This window comes from Aquarana catesbeiana, linkage group LG07, assembly GCF_042186555.1.
Source record: "Aquarana catesbeiana isolate 2022-GZ linkage group LG07, ASM4218655v1, whole genome shotgun sequence".
NCBI lineage: Eukaryota > Metazoa > Chordata > Amphibia > Anura > Ranidae > Aquarana > Aquarana catesbeiana.
The window spans coordinates 69,968,921-69,984,183 of NC_133330.1; the positions used below are offsets into that span (position 1 = coordinate 69,968,921).

The 15,263-nt window shown below is 40.3% G+C and overlaps 1 protein-coding gene across 1 annotated transcript in view; it reads left to right on the forward strand.

Annotated features, from left to right (window-relative positions):
- Positions 1-15,263, forward strand: part of TKT (transketolase) — an 81,746-nt gene that overhangs the window by 56,201 nt on the left and 10,282 nt on the right. Inside the window, exons 7-9 of the mRNA XM_073592309.1 lie at positions 4,882-5,075; positions 6,757-6,921; positions 8,237-8,393. Coding sequence (XP_073448410.1) covers positions 4,882-5,075; positions 6,757-6,921; positions 8,237-8,393 — 516 coding nt within the window. The remainder of the gene's footprint in view (positions 1-4,881; positions 5,076-6,756; positions 6,922-8,236; positions 8,394-15,263) is intronic.

Consider the following 15,263-nt stretch of genomic DNA (forward strand, 5'->3'; position numbering starts at 1 on the left):
ATACGGATCCGACGATTGGTGGACGTTTCTGCCAAACATGCCCATACATATTGATTTTTACATTTTATATCACTGCAAGCTCCTGAAGAAGCGCCTAAAGGCGGGCAACCTGCAGAGTTTCCTCATCACGCCTCAACCACCAACCAGCCTTTTCCTTTAACTACTATCACCTGAATCGAATCAGTGTTGATCTGTTTGTACTGTGGTAAGAATTGGTTATGTTAGGTGTTGCGAGTGTCCTGTAGATCAAACACCATGTAAGGTTGTAACATGCTATGCCAACAATGTCATTTTTAATCATGTTTAACCAGTTGACCACTGGGCACTTAAACCCTCTTCCTAATCAGACCAATTTTCAGCTTTCGATGCTCTCACACTTTGAATGACAATTACTCAGTCATGCAACACTGTACCCATATGAAATTTTTGTCCTTTTTTTCACCCAAGTAGAGCTTTCTTTTGGTGGTATTTAATCACAGCTGGGGTTTTATTTTTTGCGCTATAAATGAAAAAAGACCGAAAATTCTGTAAAAAAAAAATACATTTTTCTTTGTTTCTGTTATAAAATTTTGCAAATTAGTAATTTTTCAAAATAAATATGGCCAAATTTTATACTGCTACATATCTTTGGTGAAAATTATCCAAATCGGTGTATATTATTTGGTCTTTGTGAACGTTATAGAGTCTACAAGCTAATCACTGAAAATTGATCACACCTGAAGTACTGATGGCCTAGCTCATTTCTTGAGACCCTAATAATCCAGGATAGTACAAATGACCCCTTTTTGGAAAGTAGACATTCAAAGGTATTTAGTAAGAGGCATGGTGAGTTTTTTGAAGTTGTAATTTTTTCCCACAATTCTTTGCAAAATCAAGATTTTTTTTCTTTTTTCACAAAAGTGTCCTATTATCAAGTTATTTCTCACACACAGAATAGGCATACCACAAATTACACCCCAAAATACATTCTACTACTCCTCCTGAGTACAGCGATACCACATGTGTGAGACTTTTACACAGCCTGGCCACATACAGAGGCCCAACATGTAGGGAGCACCATCAGGCGTTCTAGGAGCATAAATTACACATCTAATTTCTTGACTACCTCTTGCACTTTTGAAGGCCCTGGAGCACCAGGACAATAAAAACGCCCCAAAAACGACCCCATTATGGAAAGAAAACACAACGTATAATCTATGAGGCATATCGAATCTTTTGAACATGTCATTTTTTTCTACAAGTTTTTGGAAAATGTGGAAAGAAAATGAAAACGCATTTTTTTTAACACAAAGTTGTCCATTTTTACAATATTTCTAACATGTAGCATGTACATACCAAAAATTACACACCAAAATAGATTCTCCTGCTCCTCCTAAATATAATGATACCACATGTGTGTGACTTTTACACAGCCTGGCCACATACAGAGGTCCAACATGCAGGGAGCACCATCAGGCGTTGTAGGGGCATACATTTTAAATCTAATTTGACTACCTATTACACTTTGAGGCACTGTAGTGGCATGTATGAGCTGTGGATGGGGATGGCTAAGCATGGTTGAGCAATGAATGTGGATGGCTGGGTATGGCTAAGTATGGATGGGATGGCTGAGTATGGCTGGGTGGGTACGGATGGGATGGCTGGGTATGGCTGAGTATGGCTGGGTCGGGTATGAATGAATGAATGAATGAGTGACTTGTATAGCACTACCTATGTGAACTGAATCGCCTCAGGGCGCTTTTTGCTGCCGGTGTCCATCTGCAGTATAGCGCGGTCCTTTTGCCCCATGGGGTCCTGACACGCTTACAAACACATACACATACAACATACACATATTTGGCCAATTTTTTTTCGACAGGATCTAATTAACCTACCAGCATGTCTTTGGAGTGTGGGAGGAAACCGGAGTACCCAGAGGAAACCCACGCAGGCACAGGGAGAACATGCAAACTCCAGGCAGATGGTGTCGTGATCGGGATTTGAACCAGCGACCCTATTGCTGCTAGGTGAATGTGCTAACCACTACACCACTGTGCTGCCAGGGTATGGCTGGGTGGCTATGGCTGAGTGTGGATGGGATGGCTGAGTATGGCTGGGTATGGATGGGATGGCTGGGTCGGGTATTGCTGAGGCTGGGTATGGCTGAGTGTTGATGGGATGGATGAGTATTGCTGAGTATGGATGGATGAGTATTGCTGAGTATGGATGGATGGATGAGTATTGCTGAGGATGGATGAGTATGGATGGATGGATGAGTATTGCTGAGCATGGATGCGTATGGATGGCTGAGTATGGATGCGTATGGATGGCTGAGCATGGATGGATTGATGGATGAGTATTGCTGAGCATGGATGGATGGATGAGTATTGCTGAGTATGGATGGATGGATGAATATTGATGAGGATGGATGAGTATTGATGAGTATTGCTGGGATGGATGAGTATATATGAGATGGATGAGTATTGCTAGGATGGATGAGTATTGACGAGTATTGCTGGGATGGATGTGGGATGGATGAGTATTGCTGGGATGGATGAGTATTGCTGAGTATTTCTGGGATGAATGAGTATTTCTGGGATGGATGAGTATTGATGGGATGGATGAGTATTGCTGAGTATGGATGAATGAGCATTGATGGGATGGATAAGTGTTGCTAGGATGGATGAGTATTGCTGGGATGGATGAGTATATATGATATGGATGAGTATTGCCAGGATGGATGAGTATTGATGAGTATTGCTGGGATGGATGTGGGATGGATGAGTATTGCTGGGATGGATGAGTATTGCTGAGTATGGATGGATGAGTATTGATGGAATGGATGAGTGTTGCTGAGTATGGATGGATGAGTATTGATGGGATGGATAAGTGTTGCTAGGATGGATGAGTATTGCTGGGATGGATTAGTGCTGGAGTGGGCACATATCAGCACTGTGGGCACTGCACATCCAGCCCACAGCGCTGCAGCACTTGATCTCTCCCCTCTCTGTACCGATCGTTACGAGGAGGGGAGAGAGGAACCAGACGTGACGCCGGTTTGTTTACATGTGATCGCTCCGTCATTTGACGGAGCGATCACATGGTAAACAATCGCTATCAGCGGCCATATACTGTGATCCGTGATGCGCCGGGTCCGGTCACGGATGTGGGAGCAAGATTCTGGGAGGATGTCCTTGGACGCCCTCCCAGAATAAGCCGACTGCGCTGTAGCCGTCTTTCGTCTATGGCCCGGTCGGCATGTGGTTAATAAATTTTCTGACTTTTCTACTTAAAATTATGGTGTGCCTCTAAAGTCCATATTTTTTGTTCTTACCCATATTCTCAGCTAGTTAGGACGTTGGCACACTTTACTATTTTGTATCCACAGCGCCATCTTGTGTATCGCCATACATCAAATCTTAGTTTTAAATCTGGAATAAAACTTATAAGTAAAATGGAATTCAGTTTGTAGTTAGCTTGTATACTGTGTTTTATTATAGAAATTAGGTTGGTAATTGTTGTTTGTAAAGCAAATCACTTACCCTGGTGATTAGCAGTTGGGTCAACAGATCACAAAAAGAGATTTAGGCTAGAGCTACTAGAGAAAGTTAAAGCTTAAAGTGTTTTTATTAAAATTTACATTTTAATAATCAATCTCTTTAATTGATAAAATGAGAAATGGGGTAGCATTTGTCACTAGGACAGGAAGATGCAGACAACAATAAAAACACTTCCAGAAGTTCCAACCTTCCGAACTCTGCTAAAAATGTTTTTTTTTGTACCTGTTGAAGAGATTTCCTGCCCTGAGAGGAAGTACAGGGTAATCTCACTAAGAGGGCCCCAGATGGCAAAAAAAACTGCTAGGGGCTCTAATCCTCCCTACTCCCTGTTTTATGCAAAAATAAAGAAAATGTTTGTTTTGGAGTTGGTCTGTAACTACTCATTGACGGTTGCCTCATGTGCTTCCAACTTAAAGGATACGTTCACTTTATAAAATATCTATATGTAAATGCACATTTTTTTGCAGGTAAAAAATTTGCATTTTTTTCATTTTTTTTGCAGGAGCCTGTAAAGCATTGCCCCAGCCATCAGCAGATCACTGATGCTATGCAGGTCTCCTGCAGATCTGTCAGTATAAGTGCGTGCCCATACATCCCGTATTGGCAAGCAGATACACTGACAGGAAGAATCAATGAACTACCACGGCGATCCACAGCGCCTTGGCAGTTCATTAAAAACTACAAGCCGACATCAGCAAAGGTGGTCGGGACTTGTAGTTCATTCACACACACAGAGCTCTGTGTATGAATGACGCGGCCGTGTAGGCGGAGCCCCACATGGCCATGCTGATTTTAAACACTGAAAGCTAGTACGGGGAACTTATCTTCATACTGCTGTCATGGGTTGGGGGAACGAACAGCGGCTGCAGCTTTGGGTACATGTTACATGTTCCACCTTTAAAAATGGGTGGAGCATGTAACATATTCCCAAAGGTAAACTTATCTTTTAAATCAATAGGATACTATTAAGAAAACTGTCAATAAGCAGATACATCTCTAATTTAATTGCCAGTGTAGCCCCTGCTTAAGGAAGTGATAACTTGCACCTGTTACAAGATACAGGCTAGCTGTAATAAATATTGCTAGGTGATTTTTTTACACATTTTGGAATACTGTAATGTATTGACACCGGGAAGAATGAAGTCACAGTTGTTGAGACAATGGTTCTAATATCACCGTGATTACTACTATGCTCTGCTTCAGTGGTTTTACTGCTCATTTATTTATCATGTAAAGAACTTGATAGACACCTCAAACTAACAGTGTAACTCATAAATTGTTCCTGACTATCTTTTGGTGAAATAATCAAAATCACTCTTTCTCAATAACTTCATGGTGATAGGGGTGGAAGATAAGGAAAGCTGGCATGGGAAGCCACTTTCAAAAGACTTAGCAGAGCAAGCCATCAAGGAGATTCAGAGCAGAATCCAAAGCAATAAGAAGTTAACACCTACACTCCCTGTGGAAGATGCACCATCTGTCTCCATTAAGAACATCAAGATGCTTTCTCCACCTAATTTTAAGATGGGAGACAAGGTATGTAAAGACTCATCAAAAAAGTTAGAGCAAACATGGAGTCTGACACTGCTGATCTCTACTTAATAAAACACTTGTGACCCGGCTGCTACGTTAGCCATCTAGCTTTAGTACTTTGAGTCATTACCCCGAATGAGTTTGCAGATAAGGACTAGGGATGAGCTCCAGTGTGTTCAGATACTATTGTAAAACCGCCTGAGCTATCCCATCAGGAAGCCTTCACTGCACAAAGCCAATCATAAGCAGCAGAGGCATTCCTCGGCCCGCAGCTGCAAATATACAAGGGGTAATGTGCACACGTGGCTGCGGGGTGGGGAATGCCTTGGCTGTTTATGATTGTCAGTCTGCAGTGGCACTTTCCTGGCAGAATAGTGTAGGTGGGTTTGGACTAGTGTCTGAACACACCTGCGCTCCTCCCTGATAAGGACTTCTGACTTTTCTCGACTATCTTGGTTGGCATACTTGTTCTGGGTCAGTGAAAGTATTGAAGCTAGTGGGTCAGAACAGCCACCAGAAAAGTCCTATTTTCAGAAGGAGGTTAGTAATGGAAGCCCCCCATATTTTCCCTCAAGTTTGCATTAACCCCTTCCTGCCCATAATCTGTATATACACATCCCCCAGTACAAGGCCTTGTGCTGGTAAAACTTTTTTAAATGTTCTTCTCTTTGAGAGCCACCAGCCAACACTTAGTTCAGCTTGTGGCTCTTAATGCTGGCTGTCACTGACAGCTTGAGTCTCCATTCAAAAAAAAAGTAAGCCTTCAGGCTGCAGGGGAATGCTGCCACTTGACTTATGTTTAATGCTATAATTATAAAATTAATGATAATAATAATATTATGAATTATTACATATAAAAAAAAAATGTATTACATTTTATACACTTTAAATAAAAGTTTTATGCATTTTTCAGCCTATAATTAAAAATTTTATTAATTACAAAACACCATGCCAAATAAAAGTCTTTGCATCCCTAAAAAATATATAAAAATTATTTAGGTGTAAATTAGTCATAGTGGTGCAATTTAGTAGTTGCTTTAATGCTGAGTTAACTGGCACATTATGATTCTGCAGGAGTTTGGTCTGGGTATCTAGACATGAATGACCTCTTGGTACGAACAGGTTGAAGCAAACCTATGATTCCGCTATGAAGGGCAAAGTAATAGGTTTACTTTGACACACTTTCCAAGTCAACACATACCTTTACTTCAGCTACCTGGAGTGAAGAGTGGGGAGCATGTGACACAATCCATGTGACAGTAGTGGTGTTTGGCCTCAGCAGTGTGTTGTCTCCAAATAGAGTAATTTGGAACTTAAGAAGGGCTGTCCTTCTTCCCTAGTGACACGATGGATGAAGCAGCAGAGAAGTGAAGAAAAGGTAGATATGTGTAGCTGTGAAGGGGAACATTAAAGTGAACCTGTTGCTTTCTCCTTCATAAATATGATTAAGCGCTGCTAGGCATGATACCTCTGAGATTTGCTGTAACCATATTTTCTTAAGTTTAGCATCAGACTATGGTGTGCTGTCACCCTGTTGTTTGCTATACAAGTATGGGGTGGCAGGATTCTATATGCAGTGTGCAGGCATTTTCAAAGGAACATCCCTTTAAAAGATTTATACGTGTGCCTTATTGATTGTGCTTTTCTGCTGAAACAAAATGCATCAACAAAATTTCTCTTCCAGATGGCTACTCGCAAGGCTTACGGTATTGCCCTGGCTAAGCTGGGACATGCCAGTGACAGAGTTATCGCTCTGGATGGTGATACCAAAAACTCAACATTCGCTGAGCTGTTTAAAAACGAGCACCCAGATCGCTTCATCGAGTGTTACATAGCTGAACAGAACATGGTAAGTCTGCTACAACTGTGTCTACTGTGTTTTGCAGGGTATATTAATATGAGGTGCAGAAATTAAATAAAATGTATGAGTTCCTTGTCTCTATATTTGCATAGCTCCCGACTGTCCCTGATTTGGAGCAATGTCCCTCTGTCCCTCATTCCACCTCATTTGTCCCTCATTTTGGTCTGATCTATATAGTTGTATATAAAATGCACTTTTTATCTTTCAAAAAGTGTTCCCCAGTGCTAAACCTTTCATCCAATTTCTAAATTGCTGCATGTGTACATTTTAAAAGCCAATATAAAGGAATAGTAGTGGTAAAAAAAAGTCCTTGTGGATTTGATTAACTTTTTTTTTTGTTAATTCTCCTTTAAGGGGGTGTGGCAGGGGGCATGTCCTATGCCCACATACTTTTGTTAGTAGGTGTCCCTCATTCCCATCTCAAAATGTTGGGAGGTATGTACTTGTTTTGGGTCATCAGTTCAGACAGTGTTGAAGCCAAAGCATCGGCCTGCCAGCTATTAAACTAGCATTCTCAAAAGCATGGTTCAGCAATGGTAGCCCCCATAGACTTTCATGACAGGGTCGCTTTAATGCCTATTCACCAGCCATTTTCTTTTTTTTTGGATACACTTAAACTTAGATTTTTTTTTCTGTCTCTGGTCCGAGTGGAATTTTGGGATGTCATGGGGACAGGAAGGCTCAGATGCTCTACTAAAAATGTGTTTTGACTGTATCCCTAATGGAGCAATTTCCTATTACTATTTTTCTTGACAGGAAGTGAGGGGAAACCCCCCCCCCAACAGACACACAGATAGCAATGACAACCTAAAGGGGGTTTTAAAAGGTACAAACAAGTGGCAACCACCCCAACCTATAACTAGCCATTGTAGCAAGGATCACATGGAAGGGCTACGCATGTCAAAAAGCAAACAAAGATTCCCAGTTCACTTACCAGCCAGCCTGCAACAAACCAAATTGTCCTAACAGTTCACAAAAAAACAAGGGGTGTAGTTTGCACACATTTGCAAATATATGCTTATAAGCTGCAGCGCCCACGTCATGGCACTCCAATGTACTGTAGGCTGGCTGCTAAGTGAGCGGAAAACTTTGTTTGGAGGTTTAATAAGCACATACATGAAATGTTTAAGTTAATGGTTTTGGAATGGAATGCCAAATAAGTTCTTAAAGGTGTGATGGTCATCATTTTTCTTGGTCACCTAAATACAGTGATGGTTAAAGTAAAGTCATTTCACTTTATACAAGGCATAATCCACTAGTCAAAGTTGTATTAATGTTATCATATTATGTTCTGTTGCTGTAGGTGAGTGTAGCTGTTGGCTCCACCACTCGTGACCGTACTGTTGCCTTTGCCAGTGCATTTGCCACATTCTTCACAAGAGCCTTTGATCAAATCAGAATGGCGGCCATCTCCGAGAGCAACATCAACCTTTGTGGATCCCACTGTGGAGTTTCTATTGGTGAGTTTCATGGCAGTTCAGCTTTTTCTAAACATATTATTTGCTTGTATAGGTGAGACTGAATGTGCCCCCAAGACATGGAAAGATTACTAAATCAGCTAGCTGATTTTAGTTAGATCAGAAGGTAATTACGTATATGTGGGTATTAGATGATCTAGGCATGCAGCCTTTGGCCAGTCAAGCTCCAGAGAAGAATCTAACACTCAATATTGATTTTACCAATCTCTCGTTTTAATGACATTAGGGAGGTGCCAGTGATATCTCTGCACTATGCTTAGTTCTGCAGACTCGACCGAGGCGTTCTTCTTAAGTTTGATATACTCTACATGACTGTCATATTTCTAAATTTGCAAGAACCAGGAGCATTGCTTAAAGTATACTCTGTTAAACAACCCATTCAGATTAAAATAGGAAATGAAAGGCAAAACATTTGTGTACATATATAAAAAAATTATAAATACCTTTTATGCACTTTTTTTTTATACGTGATCACATACCCTCTGTTCTCAGCTGCATTCGGAGCTCAGAGATCTGGGGGAGCAGAAATAGGAGCACACTGGTCTTCCCAGTGAATGGCTGTGCTGAAATGCGGGCATACCAGGACAAGTCTGAACACTGAAGGGGAGCAGGCTGAGCTCTCGGCACAGCTATTGCTCTCATTCCTAGTGTGGTCAGTTTTTAATAGGAAAGCAGAGGGACTGGCAGGAACTTCAGGTACCTGTATTTCACACAAAGGAAGCAATACAAAGAGATCTGGATATTTTTTCATGCAAGTACATGGTACAACAGGCACATATCAGGAACATGAAATGCTGAGTTTATATATTCTTTAAATCCTTGGGGCCAATTGGAATTCAGGGTCCATGGTGTCTTCTTTTTTTATTCGCACAATAAAAGACCAACTAGAATGTAATTGTCTGGAAAATGTCATGATTTGTACATGTAAAATGGAAACAAAGAAGATTTCTTGAAGTGGGGTTGGTGTTGTATGTTTAGAGTTCAATGGTCTTTCTGCTGCCCTTATTTTTGGGCAAAGTTCATTAACATATTTTGATTAAATGACTTGAGTGGCATGCATATACTGAAGTGTTATGGGGTTAGGTTTGTATAGATTTATTGTAAGTTATAGGTAAGTGAAAACCAGTCACACAATTTGTTGTAGGTGGTTATAGCTCTAAATTCAATCGGTCCATCCACACAAACTTTCTTTGTTTGAAATCTCTGACTTTCTATGTCTTGGCCTATCTAGGCTTTGGTAGGTTCAGTAATATCCTCTGTGCACAGTACAGTCTCTGACTTACTATGGATGACACATTTTTCAAATGGCAGAAGTAGGGGTTGTAGCACGTTACTCTGGACTGTTGCTTCTCTGGCCTTTCCTGTACTGTGCAGACATAGTGTTCTCAATTATTCAGCATGTTTTAGCTCTCTATTTTCCCCTCATTTCATCTTTCCTTCTCTTAATCTTTATCTTCTCCTACCTGTATTCTTTCCTGTTTTCTGGGTTTCGGTGCTCATTTTCCTCCCTTGTTCCCCATACCTTCCTAAATCTAACATTCCCCCCCTCTCTCTCTCCTCTTCCATCCGGTATCTTGTAGTAAGGAAATGTAGTAATTCCATTAAGTAATGGTTTATGAGAAGCTCAGGCTCAGCACTTCCTCTATTATGACAAACACGAGTTTGTGCCATACCGGAGATAAAGACATTTTAGATTTTTACTGTCATGTCCCAGAAAAGAAAATTGCTTGATCCCCCCCATAAACACAGTCCATGTTGATGGGGGAATCCCTCTCGCTACACTATTGTATTCTGACCGCGGAAGGTCTCCCAGCCATCAGAATACAATGATCACTGTTGGCAGTTATAGCCGCCGGCAGTGATAGCACGAAAAATCAGACAGGCTGGTTGTACTGCCGTCAATCGTTATGGAGAAGAGGAGAGAAGCTGGGTTTTCTATAGTCCTGTTCTAGGGTGACCATGCTGGTCCTCAATAGGTACAGTATGGTGTGTGAGTTAAAAGTGCGAGTTGTCAGCCTAGGACAGGAAGCGTGGTACTGCCAGGATAACCAGTTGAAAATGAAAAGAAAAATAATTTACATTGTAAAACGAATGCAGCCACCTCTTTTAAAGACTGCTAAGCTGCATTATATTACTTTTTTGTTCTTAGGCTTAGATACAGTTAAAGCTGTTACACATTGTGTTATTTTCAAGCAATGTAAGACATCTGAGCGCTACAATAATCTGATAGTGTTAGGGTAACAAATGAGCGGGAATAAGATTCTGTGTCAATGGTCTTTGGGCTGTGTTAATGAGTGTGCGTTTGAGATGCTTCTAAGACCATTAGAATTCATTGACAGGTGCATTTGGCCTGCAATTAACCTCCATCCGACCTGCTTCAAACTGTGCTTGGATTCCCAAAGGGCCCCTTTCGCACGGGGTGAACTCCATCAAGTGGATCCACCTTCTCAGTGAGGGATCTCTCCGCTGATTCCCACCGAGCAGGCGAATGACAGGTCCATGTCCACTCCGGTATGCAAAGCGGATACAGACACAGCCCGCTGTTCTTTATGGGGCGGTCAGATGGACTGTCATCCGATCCGACTTGCTATCCATCTGTTTTTGACAGACCGGATCAGATTGGATGTTGGCGGGTGTCAGCAGACACATGTTCACTGACATCTGCTACTCCATAGAGGGGTTCTGATCGAGTCCGCCTGAAAAAAAGGGAAAGGTGGACCCAAGTGGAATGTATGTGTGAAAGGGGTCATAGCTTATGTATGGTGAGAGAAACCGTTCTGATGCAAACAAAATCCAGTCAACCCAGGCCCTTAATCTGAAAATCAGTTTTTTTTTTTATGGGTTATTCTGTTTAGGAAGCAAATTGTTTCAATTGGGATTAGAATCCGTGGCTTCAGTGATCCAAACAAGAAAGTTTGGTCACAAATAGCCAATACTATTTGCAGACTAAATGTTCAATTAAATATCTTCAGTAGTTTTGTTGCATTGAGAGATCCAGGTGTGATATTATGTGTTTAGGTGTGTCATCTTACAAGGCTTCCAGTCTAATATATCCTCCTACATTTCTTTCATTCTTCACCTTGAACCCTCATTTTCTTTTTATTCTAGTTTTCTTCTCTTTCTTTACCTCCTGCTTCCAAACAAAAGAAGACTGGTGTCTCCAGGTAGTCCTGCATGCTAGATAAGAATTTTTAACCCCTGGTCTTTGTGTGGTTGCCTTTATCTTTCTGATACGTTAATACTTGTAATATCAAATTTACTAAAGCTAAATTCTCAAGTTCTGCTTCTTTCCGACTGTAAATTTAGAGCTAATGAAGTGTAGTGTTTGTGATGTGTTTACATTATGTTAGTTGATGAAACAAAGGCTAAGCACAAATGCTCTCAAACTGACCTTAAATGATCCCAAAAGCCTATTTACACTTGCCCTTAGGACACCTAAAGCCTACCGCCGCGTACACACGATCGTTTTTATTGTCCAAAAAAGATATGACGGCTTTTTCGAGGGGATTCCGCAAAAGTTCGCTGAAATTACAACCGTCAAGAACACTGTGACGTACACTACGACGAGCCGAGAAAATGACTTTCAATGCTTCCGAGCATGCGTCGAATTGTTTCCGAGTATGCGTAGGGATTTTGAACGTCGGAATTGCCACAGCAATCGCATTTTCGGATAGGAACTTTTCCCAACCGAAAAATTGAGAGCATGCTCTCAATCTTTTGCTGGCTGGAATTCCGCCAGCAAAAGACCGATGGAGCATACACACGGTTGCATTTTCCGATGAAAAGCTCTCATCGGTCTTTTGCGGGCCGAAATTCCGACCGTGTTTACGCGGCATTACGAAACTAACCGTCATCTTTAAATGATTTGTTCTTCCAGTGATATTTTTTTTTTTACTTCTGTATCATGACTTTACCAAGCTTAGCAATCATATGCCATCGTCCAACGGAGCCATACATAAAGAATCTTTCTTCAATACAGTAAAATAAACCTGTACTTTGCCTATGCAGGGAAAAACATTAGGTTCACTTTTATGCAGGTCTTCGTGGAGTTTTATTCTTTCTGTTCTCTTTACTCACCCACTGCTATGTTTGCTTGGGGACATATCCAACACTTTTTTTTAGTATGTGGGCGCATATGACTCACTTATACTGTTCCTTAAACCACCTCCCTCAGGATTTACATTTTATGAGATTGCCGTTATTGTTTTGAGCGTTTGTTATTTCAGAGACTGTTCATAATCATGTGAAACTCAGATACGCCTTCAGTAATTCCAAAAGCTAGGCATATGAAAAAATTAATTCTCGCTAATTCGCTTTTCTTCAAGGTCTATTACAATTGTTTATATAACATGTACATGGTAACGCTCAAATGATTGTTGTGGGTGTTTTATGCATTGATTTTCCAATAAAATTAGTAGCTACGTATATATTAAACATGACCCATTTTTGCTACTGTATATAGGACCCAAAAAAATAAAAATAAAATGGCCAATAGTTATATCTAAAAGTCCCAATTTGCTGGTCTTCAGTTAGTAACAGGGACCGTGGACCGGATCTTATGAAGTCATCAAGGCAAAGGGTGCCTTGTAGAGATTAGAGGGTGATTGGACATTCAAGCACAACCTGGCCTTGCTATGACATAAAAAATCTAAAAGTCTAAAAAATGTGTTGTAGAGTTCGTCATAATCTTGCTAGCCTAGCTCTGCAGATTTAGGAAGATTATGTCAACAGAGGGAAGTGGGGGATGACTTGAGTGGCACAGACATCTACTGCAGGAACTGCTTATTGAGTGAGAATCGTAATCATCGGGATATGATTTACAACTTAGTTGATTAATGTCTATACCCCAAGTTCTTTGGCTAGCTGCTACCGGTAGTTACCTGCCCCCTTAGACATGAGACGAGAGCGGCCAGATCAGTCAACCTCTCATATTGACAGCCTATTATCGTTAAATGAACTACTATTCTGGTGTAGTGGTAAACAGTTTTTTTATGTCTTATACTATTACAAAAATGTAATATTATTAGTTTCATTGCACTTGCCAAGATTCCCTGGAGCAGAATTCAGAACAAAATAGGCAACACTCACTTTTGCATAAAACTGTTACCATCTAGGGCTAGGTTTTAGTATACTGTGATCAGGTTGGATTTGATTTAAATCAAGTTGATTTAAATCACTAGTAAAAAGGCTTGATTGAAATCAACTCGATTTAAATCATAATTTTTAAAGAGCAACTGTCATCTCTGTCCCACAGTGGCTCCTCCTCTGACCCGCTGTTGACTCACCGACAGTGTCATTCACTTTAATGGGACGGTTGTTGATGTGGCAGTGACACAACAAGGTGAGGGACGTGGAAGCAGGTGACAAGCGCTGCCATGATGGATATGAAATGACAGGTAGTCTTTAAATGTAAGGACTCATTCTTGCTGGTAGTTAGAATCTTTAATAATTGCAAACAAAAATTAAGGTTTCCTATTTAGAATAATAAGCTTTCAGGTTAGTAAAACAGAGATATCAGAACCGATTCAATCATACAGTTTGTAGTGTACATAGATATATATATACTATATAATAAGGAATATTCCTGAACTTTGCAGTGCATGTTATCTCAGCTTGCAGAGCTTGGATTCATTGAATGAGTTTACCAAAAATGTAAATATTGCAGAATATACAGCCTCATGCTACATAACTAAGCTCCATTTCATGCTGAATAAACAAAATTAATAATGTATCTTAAGCCCTTCACGCTAACCATACGCAAATATGCATTCTCAGCTTGAAGGGGTTATACCGGGGTGATGCCTGCAGGTGCCACCGGGAGGCCACCATTCTGCGTGTCCGCTGGCTAGGCTGAGACCCGAACGAAGCCGGATTTAGCTCCGATATGTAAAATGGCCAATGGTGCAGATTTTTTAAAAATTACAGTATTCAGAAATGCAGATTTTGACGATCTGAATACTTTTAAGTGCAAAGGAGGGATTTGGGGTATTTTAGACCCCCGATCCATCCCTAAAGAGTACCTGTCATCGCCTAGTACTGTCCCAAGGGATGTTTACATAACTTGTGATAGCAATAAAAGTGACCAGATTTTTTTTTTTTGAAAGGTCAATGTTAAAAAAATAAAATAAAATAAATAAGAATTTTTTTTTTTTTTTTTAAAGTATCCCCTTCCCTGCGTGCTCGCACAGCAAAGAAAACACATACATAAGTCGCGCCCGCAAATGTAAATGGAGTTCAAATCACACATGTGAGGTATCGCCGCAATCATCACAGTGGGAGCAATAATTTTAGCAAAAGACCCCCTCTGTAACTCTAACCTGGTAACCGTTAAATTTTTTTAAAGCATCGCCTATGGAGATTTTTAAGTACCGTAGTTTGTCGTTATTCCATGAGTGTGCGCAATTTCAAAGCATGACATGTTAGGTATCTATTTACTTAGCGCAACATCCTCTTTCACATTATAGAAAAAAATTGGGCTAACTTTACTGTTTTGTTTTTTTATTCATTAAAGTGTCTTTTTGACCCAAAAATTGCATTTGAAAGACCGCTGTGCAAAATACCGTGTGACATAAAAAAAATTCAACGATTGCCATTTTATTCTCTAGGGTCTCTGCCAAAAAATTTATTATAATGTTTGGGGGTTCTAAGTAATTTTCTAGGAAAAAATATGGAATTTAACTTGTAAGCAAAAAATGTCAGAAATAGGCTTAGGCATGAAAGGGTTAAAAAAGAAAACTATCTTTAGATAGAGTTTTACTCCAAAAGCATTTTATTAAAATAAATTTGATATTTAAAAAAATCTGATTTAATAAAAAAAAAATCTGATTTAAATCGTAAAAATCCGATTGTTTA